The sequence below is a fragment of the Chelonia mydas genome, chromosome 8 (genome assembly GCF_015237465.2).
Source record: "Chelonia mydas isolate rCheMyd1 chromosome 8, rCheMyd1.pri.v2, whole genome shotgun sequence".
Classification (NCBI taxonomy): Eukaryota; Metazoa; Chordata; order Testudines; family Cheloniidae; genus Chelonia; species Chelonia mydas.
The window spans coordinates 105,951,197-105,967,089 of record NC_057854.1 but is presented as its reverse complement, the minus strand read 5'-3'; the positions used below and the strand labels follow the sequence as shown (position 1 = coordinate 105,967,089).

The 15,893-nt window shown below is 63.7% G+C and overlaps 1 protein-coding gene across 17 annotated transcripts in view; it reads left to right on the top strand.

The window, feature by feature from the left end:
* Positions 1-15,893, top strand: part of SZT2 (SZT2 subunit of KICSTOR complex) — a 70,343-nt gene that overhangs the window by 36,654 nt on the left and 17,796 nt on the right. For 7 of the 17 annotated variants that reach the window (XR_005226575.2, XR_005226576.2, XM_037907600.2 and 4 more), the window contains 25 exons: positions 55-136; positions 488-769; positions 1,177-1,315; positions 1,722-1,838; positions 1,945-2,008; positions 2,287-2,472; positions 2,602-3,000; positions 3,100-3,310; positions 3,722-3,796; positions 3,932-4,070; positions 5,153-5,273; positions 5,494-5,623; positions 5,709-5,861; positions 6,062-6,164; positions 6,506-6,623; positions 7,033-7,144; positions 7,750-7,868; positions 8,273-8,437; positions 9,727-9,808; positions 10,494-10,544; positions 13,877-14,065; positions 14,363-14,545; positions 14,740-14,915; positions 15,137-15,303; positions 15,649-15,746. Coding sequence is in view for 15 of the 17 variants with exons in the window: in XM_037907600.2 (XP_037763528.2) it covers positions 55-136; positions 488-769; positions 1,177-1,315; positions 1,722-1,838; positions 1,945-2,008; positions 2,287-2,472; positions 2,602-3,000; positions 3,100-3,310; positions 3,722-3,796; positions 3,932-4,070; positions 5,153-5,273; positions 5,494-5,623; positions 5,709-5,861; positions 6,062-6,164; positions 6,506-6,623; positions 7,033-7,144; positions 7,750-7,868; positions 8,273-8,437; positions 9,727-9,808; positions 10,494-10,544; positions 13,877-14,065; positions 14,363-14,545; positions 14,740-14,915; positions 15,137-15,303; positions 15,649-15,746 (3,661 nt within the window). In the remaining 2 variants the exon portion in view is untranslated. The remainder of the gene's footprint in view (positions 1-54; positions 137-487; positions 770-1,176; positions 1,316-1,721; positions 1,839-1,944; positions 2,009-2,286; positions 2,473-2,601; positions 3,001-3,099; positions 3,311-3,721; positions 3,797-3,931; positions 4,071-5,152; positions 5,274-5,493; positions 5,624-5,708; positions 5,862-6,061; positions 6,165-6,505; positions 6,624-7,032; positions 7,145-7,749; positions 7,869-8,272; positions 8,438-9,726; positions 9,809-10,493; positions 10,545-13,876; positions 14,066-14,362; positions 14,546-14,739; positions 14,916-15,136; positions 15,304-15,648; positions 15,747-15,893) is intronic. The other 10 variants (XM_043552560.1, XM_037907598.2, XM_037907599.2 and 7 more) reach the window with 9 other exon arrangements.

The following is a 15,893-nucleotide window of genomic DNA, read 5'->3' as shown; positions in this document are numbered from 1 at the left end:
GCCTGCCCTGCTGCCCAGCCTTTTGACTGACACGAGCTTGTTCCCCCTGCTCAGGAGGAGGCCTCCCGGGACCAGGCAGACAGGAAGGGCAGCGAGGACATGGAGGGGTCGGAGGCTGAACTGGCAGCTGAAGAAGGTAACTCTTTGTCCTCCCTATAGAGTGCATGTGCCTGGCAGTAGTGCCAGGGGGGCTGGACTCCACCACACTTCACGGCCGGGGGAGCTCGGCTGGACTGCACTTAGTGTTCCAGCATAGCTCTGGAAGCAGTGTGAAGATCTCTCTCCTCTTCCCCCCCCCGGCCCACACACACACACAACTGCCGTAGCTGTACGGGCAGAAGCCCTAGTGTAGCTGCAGTTATAAGTGCAGCTCGTTGGGGGGCCAGTCCTGGCCATGCTGGCACTGCTGCTGTGAGCTGCGTCTCCACTAGCAGGGTAATGGTGTGGTTATGCTGTGCTAGACTGGAGCAGCCCTGTGTGTGCGCAGGGACCGTGTCGGGCTGCGGCATTGCCACGGAGAGTGACCCAGAGCTGGAGGTGGAGTATCGGGAGAAGCTGGAGAACGAATTCCCCGACGTGGGCTCCCTCTCAGACTCGAACACCGTCAACCACGACGACGACTCGTTCAGTGTCCTGGGCGGGGACTCGCTGAATGAGCAGGAGCTCCTGGAGCAGGAGATGCCACCGCTCTTCATGCACCTGACCTGCTCTGTGAAGTTGCGCAGCCAGCACAGCTCTATGCCCGTGCGGTCGCTGCCCACCTGCCTGGGTAAGAGCGTGCCTGCAGGCGGCCAGGGCTAGGGCCTTGGCTGCAGCCTGAGCTGAAGGGTTCCAGCGGGGAGCCTGGGTCGATGCCAGGCTGCTGGCTGGGTGAGCGGAGCCCCTTGGAGCACAGCGCGCTCGTTTCTCCCTCTGCCCCAGAGGCTGCTCGCTTGAGGCAGGTTCCCACCCAGGCTGGAGGCCAGAGCTCTCCCAGTACCATGCTGGTGCCATCAGCCAGCCAGCCAGCCCTCCTGGTCCCTGGGAAAGTGGCTCCAGGGTGCTCCACAGGAACTGCAGAACCTGGGCTTCCCCTGCACCCCTCAGGGGCCTCTTCCACCTGTCTGAGCAGGGCGGAGTTCAGCACAGGACCCCCATGCCAGCCCCTTCTCCTGATCTCCTGGTGTCCTTCCTCAGGGGAAGTGCTGAGCTGCCTGGAGAGCTGCCAGGCTATGGCCAGCATTGATCTCAGCGACCTCTGTGTGACCCTGGACATCTTCGTGCTGACTTTGCCGCTGGAGATAGAAGGTGTAAACGCTGACCTTCACCACAACAGGTGGGTGTGGGGCCGGGCTGGCTCCCCTGAACTGACCCCTCCAGACCAGGGGCTGGCTTCCCCAGCCCTGCTGATCTACAGACCGGGTGCCTGGCTCCCCCAGCCCTGTCGACCGGCAGACCTTCAGACCAGGCACCCAGCTGGCCTGACTCTCCTGAACTGTGACCCCTCCAGACAAGGAAGGTGGAATTCCCCCCTCGCATCCTGGACCCTCCTGTAGAGCCAAACTGCCCTGATTCCCCGTGATGTGGCACCAGGGTCCCTGGCTATGGGAGAAACAGCCCTCTGTTCCACAACTGCCCAGCCCTTGCCTGGGGCCCCTGCACTCCACTGGAGCCACCTCTGTGTGGCTCCTGCCTGGGGATCTGGGGCTGCCGCCCCAACCTGCGCTCTCTTCCCATGGCAGGTACACGTCTGAGAGCAGCACCTCCTTCGCCCGCTCACCCGGGCAGCCCTCCTCCTTTCGCTCGGACGAGGAGCTCATGCACAACCTGGAACGGCTGCCGTCTACGGGAGGCGAGAGGTACTGCACCCCTTGGCCTGGCAGCTGGGCTGGTACGCTGGACACCATGCTAGGCTGCGGTGCAGGGGGCGCGGGAGAATGAACCCTACTCTTCCCTCTCTCATAGGCACCCAGCGCTCTCCAACCTCCCAGGGGTACACAGACAAGCTGTTGAAGCCACCATGAATGAGGTGAGCCCTGGCTGCCCTGCCTGGGTCACTGCAGAGCCGCCTTCTCGCCCACCAAGCGTGTCCCAGCACGGGGACCAATGCTGCCTGCAGCAGGCTCCATACTGGCTGTGTGCTGCCCAGCTGCTGGGGCAAATCTGTCTGAATCCAGCCAAGGCCTGGGTTTGGTGCAGGAGGGTCTCTGGCCACCAGTGGGCATGGCTGGGGAGGGAGATAGAGACCCAGGATGCATGGCGGGGAGTGTGGGTACAGGTCATCCAGGTCGTGTCCTTGGCCCTTAGATCCGCTGGCTTCTGGATGATGAGATGGTGTCTGCGCTGCGCCATTCGCAGGCGGTCAGCACCTCTGTCCTGGAACGGGTCGCCACCCATGTCTACAGCTCCCAGGGGAGGCCCAGCTGCCACAGTGAGGTGGTTCCACTGCAGTTTGTCTTCGGGCCCGAGCACTCCTTGGAGAAGTTCAGAGAGGTGAGAGCCCCACGGCCCCGCCGATGTGTCCCGCCCCACCCCCCATGTGCATGCCCAGCATGCTCTCTGCTCTGCCCTCGGCAGTGCCTAGCCCCCTTCCAGTGCACTCTCCTGGGCTCTGTGTTGCAGGAGTTCCGGAGAATGACCCTGACGGGCTACGTGCTCAATGCAGAGGGCTGCGATTACCACTACGTCTCCGTCAGCCGCTTGCGCCCCGTGGAGACCCTCACCAGTACTGTCCACAGCCTGCAGCAGCCCCCACAGGCGTGGCCGAGCCCCCTAGAGACCCCCGCCAGCGCTGTCCCCAGCCTGCAGCGGCCCGCACCAGGAGGAAGCCCTGGAGCAGCCCAGAGCCATGTTGGGCAGGAGGGGAGTAGCGAAGCAGATGCTGAAGGCCTCCAGCCAAACCATCCAATGCCCTCCCTGCCGCAGGGAACGGGGGGTCTCTGGGCCTGGCCAGTGGGTGAGAGCCAGTTTGGGCCAGATGTGGGAAATGCACTGGGTGAGAGCGACCAGACGCAGGATGAGGTGAGAAGGATGGATGCTGTCTGGATGGCATGGGGGAGCTGAGCTTTGGCAACCAGCCCCGGGGGCGGGTCAGTAACGCAGTCCCTGGTTTGGGTGCAGGAGCCAGAGGAGGTGCTGAGGCTGGAGCAAAGTGGAGTGGTGAAGCAAAGTGGAGCTGTGGGGCACAGCTCGCTGGAGGAGGCAGCCCGGGAGATGACCCCCCTGACTCCTCCCCACTCTCGGTTCCTGCCCTTGTCCTCGGAGAAGGGGAGTGGTGAGAAATCGCCATCTACAGCAATCCTGTCTGACTCAGGGACCCAGGGCAGGGAAGGTAGGAGCCCTGCATGGGGCTGGGCAGCATGTGCTGGGCTGGAGCCCACGGCATGAGAGCAGCTTCCTGGGTGCTGCCTCATGGTCCCTGCTTGACACAGGTGTTCTGCATCGGGGGAGTCCTGCTCCTGGGAATGGGGTCTCTCAAGGCCGTCTGCCTCCCCCTTTCCGTGCCAGCCTGGGGGGTTGGTTCTGCTTGTTGGCACACGGAGGTTCATGAACTGGGCTGTGCTGGGTGTCTCTAGGCACACAGGCCGCTCCAGAGTCAGTCCCGGGCCTGTCACTGTACCTCCCGGAACCCTGGGCCTGTGCTGCTCGTCGGGTGGTGTGATGTCCCACCCTGCGGAGTCTGGGAGTGCAGGTCTGGGAGCTGCAGCAAGTGCTCTGCTAAGCGCTCACTCTTCTCCCGCAGGCGCCAGTAAGCAGCGTCCCAGCCGAGTGCAGAGCCTAGTGTCAAGCCAGGGCAGCATGGACTCGGATCACTTAGGTGAGATTCTCCTCAGCAAGGGCAGGCAGCGTGGGGCACGGGACTTGCTGGGGCGCTGGGCTCCAAGGTGCCGGCTGCCACTCTGGAAGGAACCGGGGGAGGGCTGTGTTCACAGGGCCCGTGTTTCTGCGGCAGGTTACGATGGAGGGAGCAGTGACTCAGAGTGCGAGGAAGCCCTGATGAGCGACCATGACCCCAAGTGCCCCCTGATGCCAGATTTCTGGCTCATTGTAAAGATCCAGCAGGACCGGGTAGAGGTGTATTCTCACACACGGTAATGAAGGTGCTGTGCCAGCTCCCGTCTCCACACCCCTTCCTGTCACTCGCATTGGCCCGCAGACTTCTCCTGCTCTCTGCCCCCAGTGCCTTTGCTTCCCTGTCACCTGCTCCCAGCCTTGCTCGCTCCTTGCATCTGCTGTCTGTCTCTGGGGCACCCTGGTTGCCCCCAGCCCAGCACTGGGGTGTTCGGGTACCAGCCATGTCACATGGAGCCCAGGACACAACAGCCCCTGTCACAACGCTCACAATCTCAGACAAACAGCTGGGTGGTTCGTTCTCACGTGTGGCAGGGCAAGCTGGGCTAATGCTGCCAATCTCTGTGACCTGAGCTAGCTGGGGCTTCCTGTGGCTCTGCCCTTCCAGCTGCCCCCCAGCCATGGCCGTGGCCAGGGGGATTGGGGCAGGCACCTAGCCACTCATGGCAGAAGCTGTCTTCCTTGCTAGCAACTCTGCTGCTCCCTGTCTGGAGCCTGTAATGGCCGCACACCCCACTCAGCAGGACTCTGCGGCCTCTGCTGCTCCCATCCCCTCCCCACTGGATCCCACTCGCTCCCCTCTGCTGATCCTTCCCACAGCAGATGGAGTCCCCCCGCACCTTCGCCTGCAGTCTGGGTCGCGGGGTGCGAGTCCTCCCTCCTGCCCCAAGCCTGCTCCCACAGGGTCTGAGAGCCCCTTGTCTGCCCTTCTCTCCAGGACCCCCGTGTGACTGCTCTCACTCCCAGCCCTGCGCCCCAGTCCTGGGTCTCTGCTCTCACAGCCCCAGTTCACATCTCCCTGCCAAGGAGTGATTCATTGTCTCTCCCTATGTTGTCCTGCCAGCCACTCTGGCTGTTGCTCTCTCCATTGTCCAGGCTTGGGGTCCTGACTGGCTGTCCTCCCCTTCCATGCATCACACCACTCCTCTCTATCCCTCCTGCCCACTGGGAGACCAGCCCTTTCTGCCAGCTTTCCCCCGTCCCTGCCAGCTGCCAAGGACCTCCCCAGTGCAGCTGGGGCTCCCAGGCACTGTGCCCATCGCTGGGCCCCATAGCCTGTACCCCATAGGCCTGCTGACCTCCCTCTCTTATCCCCACGAAGCAGCCCGAGTGCGGAGCAGGTGGCGATGGCTGAGGCCGGGAAGGAGCCGGCCGAGGAGTGTCTGCGTCTCCACCAGACTGTGGTGAGGAAGATTGGCGAGATCTGCAGGGTTGTTAACCAGGTAACGAGGCTCCTGGGGAGGCTCTGGGGCTTTGAGGCCCAGCCTGGCTCTCGAATGAACAGGGGTTCCTGGGCTCGGCCCAGCCCCCAGTTCCCTTCTGTAGCACCAGTGCAAGGAGGGCTCTGCAGCCCTTGTTCCGCCTGGGCCCTGGGTTCCAGCGTTGCTTGCCCTGGGGCCCAGGCCGTGGTGAGCTGGCCTGAGCCCCCCATGTCTGTTGCAGCGCTTGCTGCTGCAGGACCTGCACGACAGCCACGTCTGCAACACGCTGCTGGTGGCGGAGAGCGAGGAGGACATCTGGAAGAGCGAGACTCCCTACAACTCCTACCGGCAGCGTGCCCAGCCCTCCGATGGTAAGCCACTCTCCTCCCCTGCTGCCAGGCGGGGAGTGGCCTGCAGCCCCAGCATGACCAGAGTGCCCTACTCTCTGCCCTGCAGATTACTCCACCGAGGAGAGCTACCAGCCCCGTGACTACCTGGCAGCCACCATGCAGTTCATGCCAGGTCACTTTGCCTGCCCCGTGGTGTGGAGCACCCTCATCCATGTGCACTCCCGTCTCAAGATGGGGCCCAACATGGGGGTCTCGCGAGGTGCGTACCATCGGGGTCCCCTCGCTGCCATAGGGACCGACTGCCCTGCTGACACAGGCGGGCGGGCCCTACCTTTCCCAGGCATCTGGCAGGCGGGAGTCTGAGCGGTGCCTGCGGAGGCCCCATGTCTGCGCCGGGGGGCAGAGCGCTCAGTTGGGCAGCGGCTGCAGAACAGAGCTCAGTGTCCTGTGTCTCTGCAGCTATCCAGGCGCTGCGCTCGGTGCTCAATGCTTTCTGCGTGGTGAACAGGAAGAACATGTTTGTCTACCAGGAGCGATCCACCAAGTCAGTCTTCTACCTCCGGTAAGGAGCCCCCTTCCCCAACCCTGCCCCTGGTCGCCTTGTCCCTAGGCCGTGCCCCCGTCCCGGGCTATTGCCCTGGATTTCTGGGCTCCTTGGGGCAGGGATGGTCTGTGTCTGGGCAGCATCCGCAGTGACTGCACCATTCCACCGGGGTGCCAGGCAAACTGGGTCCCTCCTGCCCGCTGCTGCCTGGCCCTCCACACGGAGACCCATTGAGCCTGTAGTAAAAACCCCACTGAACCCTTGCTCCTTTTCACTGACACCTTAATGCCCCAGGCCCCACCCCCTAGGGCCGAGGCTGCTGCCCCACACTTCTCCCGTCCCTCTCTCCCTGTGCCCAGACTCTCTGAAACCACCCACAGCGGGAAGGCATGGGAAGGGGAGAGCATCCAGGGCTGTGCGTGCCGCTCACTGGCTCTGACGCGCAGTCAGGAGCCCATTTACACGGAGGATCAGACAGTAAGTCTGCAGTGCTCTCTGTCCGTGCGGGATCTGGGGCAGCTCCTCAGGGTTGTGGGGAGCGGGTCAGTGAGCCCAGCATGGGCACGCAGTGGTGGTGGGCGCCGAAGGCCTGGGATAAAGGGAGCAGCCCCATTTCCTCTGTGGTAGGCAGTCATGGGTTTGTGAGGGGGTGCATGTGGGGCATGGGAGGGTCGGGGGGTACAGGTGGGGGAATTACAGGCAGGGCAGGGGGCAGTGTGGGGTAGGGCAGGGAGGTATGTGGGGGGAATTGCAGACAGGGTGGGGTAGGGGGGTCGTCTGAGCAGTGGCAGGTGCTGGACCTTGCCAGAGCTCAGTGGCTCCCCAGCAGTTCTGGGTGGGGCTGTGGAAGAAGGTGTGTCTAGTGTAGCCCCTTTGTTCCCCCCAGGGCTTGCGCTCCTCCCTAGACACAGCCTCCTGCCGCAGCGCGGACTCTGCCCGCCCTGTGGGCCAGGTGGACAGACACATCCAGCTCACGGTGCATGGTGTTGCCCCAGCAGGTGAGTCATGACCTCCTGGGAGGGGAGGGGAGGCACAGGATCGATCACACCCTCCCCTGGGCAGTGGTGTGGGAGTGGCAGGGTTGGGCTGGGGTGCGCCCTGGGCAGTGGGGGGTGGGGGTGGGCTGGGGGTAGGATCGCCCCCGGGGCAGTGGGCTGAGGGGCAAGATCGCCCCCGGGGCAGTGGTGGGGGGTGGGCGGGGGTGAAAGGTTCTCTGCCCTGGCTGTTGTCTGAGCGATGCCAGGTGCTGGAGCTTGGAGTCAGCAGCTCAGTGTGGCATGGGGCATGTCTCGGTGCAGGGGGAACAGTTTCTCCCTTGGCTGGGCCCTGTTCTCCCCTTGCCCCCTAGCTGTCCTGGGCATTGATGGCAGATGGCCCCAGGGTCAAACCCCACATGCCATGTGCGGCCCAGACAGTGCCATGCCTCCCCTGGTTGGTGCCAGGGCTGCTCCACCGATGGGAGCAGCTTGCTCTGGCACGTGGCCTCTCGGGGTTTGCTGTGACAGGCGGGTGCCCTGCTTGAGGGGCGGGGCAGGACCTCCGGTGGTGGTGCCCCGATGAGCATGTTGTCCTGGGGGCTGCTCTCACCTCTTCTTCTCCCCAGGGCCCGAGATCACAGACGAGCTGGTGAAGGTTCTGCGCAGGCGTCTGGATGAAGCCACTTTGGACATCATCACTGTCATGCTGGTGCGGAACTGCAAGCTGACCCCGGCCGACGTGGAGGTAACACTTCCCCAGGGCCTGCAGCCAGCTGCCCTGTGCAGTACAGAGCCCGGAGCCAGATCCATAACCCTGCTAGAGGCCAGGAGCCCCCAGTCCAGCTGCGCCTCTGCTGTCCCCCACCCCTGGGCCAGCCTCCCTGCCTCTGCAGGGAACAGCTGAAAATCAGCATCCACTGCCTTAGGCTGTCTCCATGGCCAGGGTGTCAGGCGCTGGGGTGGCGCAGGCCCCCTGCCAGGTATCTGAGTGCAGACCCCCTATTTCAGGCCATCTCTGGAACAGAGCACCCCTTGTACGTCTGCTGGGCCCCCAGGGGTTCTGTGTGCAGCAGCGCTCGGAGGGGCCTGTCTGACGCTGCCTTTCCCAGGAGTGCTGTGCCCAGGGATTAGCAGGTTTCCTCTTCACAGTTCATCCAGCCCCCGGGCTCTCCGCCCACAGAAGTCCTCCAGTTCACTCTGCCCTCTGCCTCTCTGCCCTGGCTCCATGCTGTGGCCTGTTACCTGCGCCAGAACCTGCTCATCTTCCTGCACACCCCCAAGTACACAGACAGCAACGTTGAGCACCACTTCAAGGTGAGGGGCTGGGGCCCTGCGTGCGGCCATGTTCCCACAGTGGGCTGGGGGGTGGCATGAGAGCAGGGCTCAGACTGGGTAGGTGCCACCTGCTGCAGAGCGTGCAGTCTGTGGCTGCCTGGCTGCGCTTGTGGGCAGTGGTGGAGTGGTCAAGGCTGACCCTCCGCTCTGGATCCTGAGGAGAGTGAATTCCCACCCAAGGAGAAGAGCCCTCCGGGAGCGGTGGGTGCAGGCAGCACTGCCGGGTGCTGGTTCCTTACCCTGCAGTCACCCCCCACTTCCCTACTGCACTGCACTGGGCATTGTCCCCACGCACAGGCTGATGCCCCACAGAGCTAGCGCTCTGCACAGCCAAAGGCCGACGTGGGTGGGGAGGGGGTTGAGGTCCTGGGGTGGGGGGGGGGGGGTGTGACCCAGAGGACAAGGAGGGAGGGGAGTAGGAGGGGCCCAGCTGCAGCACTCATCTGTGTGTAGCTAAGCTGATGGTCCTGTTCCTGGCAATTGCCATGGAGACACCCCTGCCACGTCTGTCTCTTTCCATTCTGACAATGCCCCGTGGCTCTGTCTCCTGGCCCCACTGAGACAGCACTTCCGGCCAGCCATGCCTCACCTACAGAATGAGCAGGGCTGCTGTGCCAGCCTCCATGTGGGTGCTGAGCCTGCCCCTGGGTCTGCTGGACTCCGGCTTCCTGGGTGTGCTGCCATGTGGCTCCAAGGGCTTCATGCCCTTAAGGAAGGCTCAGACTCCGGAGCCCAGCCTCTAGCCCCACCCACTCCACAGCAGAGCGTGGAGGTGGGGCTGGCCGGTGGTGGAGAGTTCGGTGCCCGCTGACCCCCAGCAGTGTGCTGCTTGGCTGGCAGGCTGTCTGCTCCCCTCTCCTCCAGCTGTGGGGCCTGGCAGGTTGACAGCCATCTTAGGCAGCTCAGTGTCCCAGGCAGCCTTTCTGGACTTGTGGCTGAGGGGGTGATGCCACCAGCAAGCAAGGCAGGTTGCTATGCACCAGCCCAGGGCCCATCGAGTCCCAGAGGCTGGTAGATGACGAGGGCCGAGCACGGAGGGCAGGGCTGAAGCAGATGCCATGTGGGGCAGGCTCAGGGTTAGCAAGGGACCTTCTCATTTGGCTGGAGGCAGAGCGCTTACAGTGGGTGAAGCCACGCTGGGCTGGCACTCGCCCGTCCCTGGGGACAAGGCTCTGCTCTCCTGCTGATGTGGCTGGGGCCGCCTCCCATCGCTCAGCGGGGTGCTTACCCTGGCACGCCCTTCACTCCGCTCCGTCTCTGCTCCCCAGCACTACGTCCAGCAGAGTGGCAGTCCCGACCTCGATCTCTACCTGTACAACAAGCCCGGTGGCCAAGGCACTGGCGGCAAAGGTACTGGGGCGCTGGGCTCTCCGGCATCGGGTGAGGGGCTGAGCAGCAGGGAGCCGCTTCCTCGTGCTGAGCGTCCCACAGGGAAAGGAAGGCAGCACGTGCCCTGTGCGCAGAGTGTGGATGTGGGGCCGTGGGGATCATCTGTTCCCTGGGGAGTCCCCCCAGGGAGAAGCCCCACCGTGGCCGTTGGGGCCCAGCACAGCTTGGAGAGGGTCCCCTGCCCCATTCCTTCCGTTAGAGCAGTGTTGCTGCAGTGCAGCTCTGGGGCTGGCTGGAGGCTCCTTGGACATGGCCGAGCTCCTGCGGCGCTGTTCCCCGAGGGCCCCAGAGTGCCCTGGTCACTGTTCAGCCAGCTCTGGGGTGAGACGCAGCTGGGTTCCAACAGGTAGGAGGGTGTGGTAACCCTCAGGGTTCAGGGTCCTGGGTGGGGAAGGGCAGGTCCGCTGGGTGCAGGCGCCTGGCAGTGGGGTCCCTTGAGCACCGTAGGTACCTGCTCCTGAGGATTTGTTATGGGTGCAGTGCCCTGCCCCCTCTTGTGGGCTGTTGGAGGAGAGCTTGCTCGTCCTGTGCTTGGAGCTGGTCCCTTGTGCCCCTCCTGTGCTGGGTGGTGATGTCCCTTCTGTGTCTGACTGTGGTGAGGCTGGCGTGGCCCGCGGTGCCCTCTGAATGCTCTTCTGTTGTGTAGGAACCATGTCGGACCTTGTGCAGCACCTGTTTCCGCTCTCCCACTTTCAAGGTAGCACCTGTGGTTCGTGTTGCACTGAACCTCTTCCCCTCCCCGCACCTGGCCCCTCTTTGGTTCCTGCCATGGACTGGTTGGGTTGTATTGTGGCTTCAGCGCTGGCTCGTTGTGTGGCTGTCTGTGACTCCAGGCTCCCTCTTCCCAGCTGCCTGTGGGGTCAGTGAGCAGGAGGCTGCTGCTGCCTGGGGCCATGACCCTCAAATCCCCTGGAGAGAGTGTTTTGCTCCTGGCTCCCCCCGCCCCCTAGCTCAGCCCAGGGAGCTCCAGGGCTCTGTGCAATGGGAACATGTCTCCTGCCACCAGGGCATGCTGCAGGCAGTGCCCACAGGGTACAGGCTCCCTCCATGGCTGTGTCCATAAGGCCGTGTGGGGTCACCCTGCACCCCAAGACCGAGGTGGCTGCATTGGGGGTTTATAATGGCCAGCACCCTTGGTGTGATGGGGCTGGGTGGAGGGGATCCAGTGCGATGGGGCTGGGTGATTGCTGCAGTCTGGCCAGCACTTCCAGTGGGAACGGGGACAAAGCCCCAAACTCCATCAGTGTGGGTCTGGGTGGGAATCCTGGCAGGAAGTGGGAGGACCATGATCTCGGTTGCTGCCCGTTTAGACTGTGTCCGAGAGTGGGAGAGTAGATTTGCAGTTTCAGCTGGGCCTTAGACACCATCGCACCAGCAATGGTTAAGGCTACGATTTTCTTATGGAAGTCACGGAGTCCCTGACTTCACGAGACCTCCATGACTTCAGCCTGCGGCAGCTGGGAGCCTCAGGGTCCCCCCGCGGCATGAGGCAGCAGGGGAACCCCGAAGCTCCCAGCTGCTGCGGGTGGCAGTGGGCAGCTCTGAGCTGCTGCAGGCATCAGGCCCAGCCACAGCGGGGCCCCCGCAGCCCCCAACCACCATGCCCAGCGTGGGGACCCCGCAGCTGAGCTCCCCTCTGCTCTCATAATGGGACTGGCAGCGTTGGCATCTGGAGGAGGAGCGAGCCCCCTGCAGGCACAACAGTGGGTCTGCTCTGGTGGACCCCAGCCTGTTCCTCTGCTCCAGAGCATTGTGCCTGGATCCTGGCTGGCCCCTCGTGCTGGGGCAGCCCATGGGAACCAGCCATCTGTCTGGGGCAGGCACTCACAGAGCGGGCCTGGGGAGTCAGGCAGGTCACAAAGCTGCACTGCTAGGGAGGGGGTAGCAGCCCTCCTGCTGCAGGCAGACAGGGACCAGCCCTGGCTACTGTGTCCCATTCAGGTGTGCGTGCGTCAGGGGGATGGAAGGTTCAGGAGTCCCAAGGAGGACTCGTGAGCTGGAGAGCCTGCCTGGTCAGGAGAGACTAAAGGAGCTCAGTGTGTTGGCAAGAGAGAGAGAAGGGGTGATTGGAGCACGTCTGAGCGCCTACCCGTGGGGCGGAGCCTCGTGTTCGGCTAGCAGAGGGCTCTTCGGGCTGGCAGACTGAGGCCGAACGGGATCTGGGGCGGGATGCTGAACTAGGCAATTCAAACTATAAACAAATTAAACTTTGGACGTAATTAGCCATTGCTCTAGCTCAGACGGAAGTTCTAGGCTGGATCCAGGAATCCCAGGAGAGATTCTCTCTGGCCTGCTATGTGCCTGGTCAAACTGGATGATGATCATAGTCCTCAATGAACGTCTCTCAGCACCCACCTTGCTGGGAATCTGCCACCGACGCTTCAGGGCATGTCCTGGGAGAAGGGCAGGCTGCAGGGAACCTATCTGAGCGCTCTGCTGCCATCCCAGACTGCAGAGCTCTGACATGTGGGCGCCAGGAAAAGGCACCACCTCAGCACCTCTCTGGGCTGCCAAGGTGGGCGCTGCGCTCTGGAGTGTGTGTAGCAGAGGGCATCACTTGCTTCTCTTCACCTTCCTTTGTGCCCCCTCCCCGCAGGGAAAGTGGCCCAGCACCGTCTGAGGCGCAGCACTAAGATAAAAGCCTGCCGTTCTGCTGACTCCTGCTCCGCTGGAAGCTTCCCTCCACCCCCTTGAAAAGGGGTCGCTGCTTCCGGTGCTGAGTCGGGGCAGGCCACGGCCAGCTGTTGCCCTCCCTGTGTGATGGGCAGCCCTGGTGACCCACTCTCCCAGCTGGGTCGCTGGCACCCGTGAGAATGACTTACTGCCCTCTGCAGGGGAGGGGGTTGCCCTCCCTTGAGATGGATTGGGGCAGGGTCCTGGCGGTCCCTGTGATGGCCACTGTTGCTGGCATGTAACTGACGCACATAGCGCATGGGTCCTGCGTGCGTTCGTGTGCCAGCCGCTGTGCAGCGACTTGCCTGTCTCCGTGCCCTTAAGTGTCGGTTCCTGGGCCGCCTTGCGCATACTGGCCCTAGGAGGGATCTCGCCCTTACCCCGCCAACTTCCCCGCACCCCCTCCCAGTTGCCAGGGCCCTCCTGGTGGCCCATGGGGAGCCAGCTCTGTCTCCAGAGACACAGCAGTGCGGGGACCCCACACAGGACAATGTGCAGTGGACACGTTGCTCTTAGCCTCCTTTCCTGCACAGGCCTTTCCTGCATGGGCTGCTGTCTGCAAAATCAGCGTGGTGCTGCCGTTCTGTGGCTATTCGGAGAGCTGCACTAAGAAGCACAGTGTGTGGCTGGGTAGGGCTAGCAGGGGTTGGGTGGCTGAGTTATGGTCCCAGGGCTGGGCTGTGTCACCTGCTCCTGTCACTGATGCTGCCTCCCTTCCCCTCCTGCTGGTGCCCCATGCCCCGATGGAGATTGCGGACCCCTGGGGACAAGGCCTCTGGCTGTGTGTGGCACAGTGGGGCCAATCGAGGGTCTGGCTCCTGCCATACAAATAACTAACTGCTTTATGCCCTGCGCCCAGATCCCCTCACTCTGTCTGCCCCTGCAGGGTGAGTCCCAGAGGGGGTAAAAACCCCAGTGCAGGCCTGGGGCCTTCCCCAGCATCACCACCAGGAGCTACAGGTCCTGCACCACTGTCCTGGCCCAGAGGGGGCTTCTGAAGAGTGTTGGCTGCTGGCCTGGAGAGGAGCAAGGACACCAGAGCCCTGTCCCGGGTGTGGGGAGGGCATGTCCTAGCCAGGGTGCTGCGGGGACATCCATGGGGGGCAGGGGAGGGCAGCATTTTGGGGGGTGGGGGATCAAGGGCAGCATAGCTGGACTCCTGGCACCAAGCCAACAATACAAACGCAGCATGATGAATTCAGGACCCCCACACACCCTCCTCCAGACATCATGTGGGCATCTGCAACCCATCCCCTCTGCTCCCCCGGCCAGGGACCATGGGCCCAGAGTCCCTGTGGGCTGGGGGTGTCCAGTGCAGGGCGGACACACAGTGACTCGGGCTGTCCTCTCCTGCAGGAATTGCGTGCATTGCTCTGTCATTCGTGGATGAGCATGGAAGCCCCCTCTCACTGGCACGCTGGGAACGGTCTAGTCCCCTGGAGCTGCCCCCATCCCCACCTGGCACAGACCTGCTGCAGGACGCAGACTTTGAGAGCCTCACTGCAGTCAGCAGGCACCATGCTGAGCCCGGCGCCCTCCAGCCAGGTAGGAATGTGCATGTTCTGTACTGAAGCCAGTCCCAGCCGCTGAGCAGCTACCTTGACCCTATGCCCGGGCAGGAGCTTCAGCCTGACGGGCGAGCTCTGGGCACCATAGACAGTGGGCTCAGGGCTCTGGGGGGGGGGCCTCCAGCCGTGTCCCCAGGATGGCTTGCTGGAGCTGGGGAGGGCCTGTTGTGCCCAGGGGAGAGGGCATCATGTGGCTGTAGGTGTCTCTGAGCCTTGTGGGGGATCATCCCTCTGCAGGGGCCGTGCAGCTCTGGTGACTACCCTCTTCCCGCAGCTGCCTGCACCCTGGTGCGCTTGGATGTCTGGGAGAAAGGGAACATCAGCCCCCTACAGCTGTCGGAGAAGCTGCGCAGCGCCGTGCGCCACGCCCTGTGCGACGCAGTCATGGAGTTCCGAGTGCTGCCGGCCCCACTCTGCATGGAGGCTGCCTGCCCGCCGGAGGAGCAAGGCAGTGGCGGTAAGCTGCAGGGTCTCTTCTGGGTCTTCTCGCCACGGGCAGCTGTGGGGCCAGGACCCCCAGCCATCTGTGTCCTGGAGCCAGGGAGACCTGGTTCCGTGGGGAGGCTGCTTTGGCTGAGCGCTCCCCGCCGTGCTGCTCCAGTGCTGGGTTCACGGCCTCTGCCCAGGTTCTGATGTGTACTCTGTCTGCAGGAGGCCTCAGGAGGACCATGTCGGAGACCAAGGGGCTGGCTCTTCCTGCGGGCAGTGCTGGTGCCAGTAGAGTGCCCCCGCCCCCTCTGCACTTCGCCTCAGCCCCCAGCTCTGGCTCTGGCGAGCCAGTCACACCCACGAACAAGATGGGACGCCGGAGCTTCTGGGACATGCTGGTACACTCAGAGGGACATGGGCTGTAGCAGGGTGCTCAGACTGAGCCCGGCCCCCAGGGCTGGGGTCGCAGCGGGGCCTGGGAGGGGAGGAGCTGGCTGTGCTGGGATGGCAGTGGTGGGGACAGGCCTACAGCTGGGAGCCAGCTGGAATGGGCGGGCAAGGGGAGGTCAGAGCTTTGCTTCTCTCCACTCTTCACCCCCTCTCGTGCCCCGCCCCCCAGAGTAAGGCCGACTCCTCGGAGCTGGGCAGCCCCAAAACCACTGATGACATCGTGCTGGAGCGGCCAGAGGAGAGTCGCACCCGCCGCCGCCACAAGACAGAGAGTGTCAAGCAGCACCTGAGCCAGGAGCGTGCTTCCGCCACGGCCGAGCTGGAGCAGGCCCAGAGGCAAGTGCCCCCCGCGCGGCCAGCCAGCTGTACCCACAGCAGCCCGGGAAGGCGCACGGTGTGGTGCTGCGATGGCCACAGCAGGCCTCACGCTGTGTCTGGCTGCCCTTGCTGCTGTGTGCGTGGCAGGACTCTGAGCAAGAGGGGCTTTGGCCCGCTGGGCCCGAGGCTTGTGGCGACCCACACAGGGCATTGCGTGTGGACAGGGAGGGACGGAGAGTGGCCAGACGTCACATGTGCCCAGGGGGGACACCAACATCCACTCATCCCTCTAGCTTCTGCTTTGCACTGCCCCTCATGTCTGTCTCTGGCCTCGGCTGCATAACCAGTGCCCTGCCCCCACAGGCGCCAAGTCTGCCAGCTGGAGGAAGGGGAGGTGGGCACCATGCACCCGCTCTTCAGCCAGACCTGCCGGCAGTGGATGGCGTTCATGAGTCGGCTGGGTATGTACTACGGGCCCATCTCCCCTGCCTTGCAGGATGGGGCTGGAATGGGGATCTTCTCCCCAGAGCTTTGTCTGTGGGTCCCCGTGTAACCATTCCTTCCTCTGGCCCATGCTGACCCCACCCTGTGCCTCTAGCCCAGCTTGT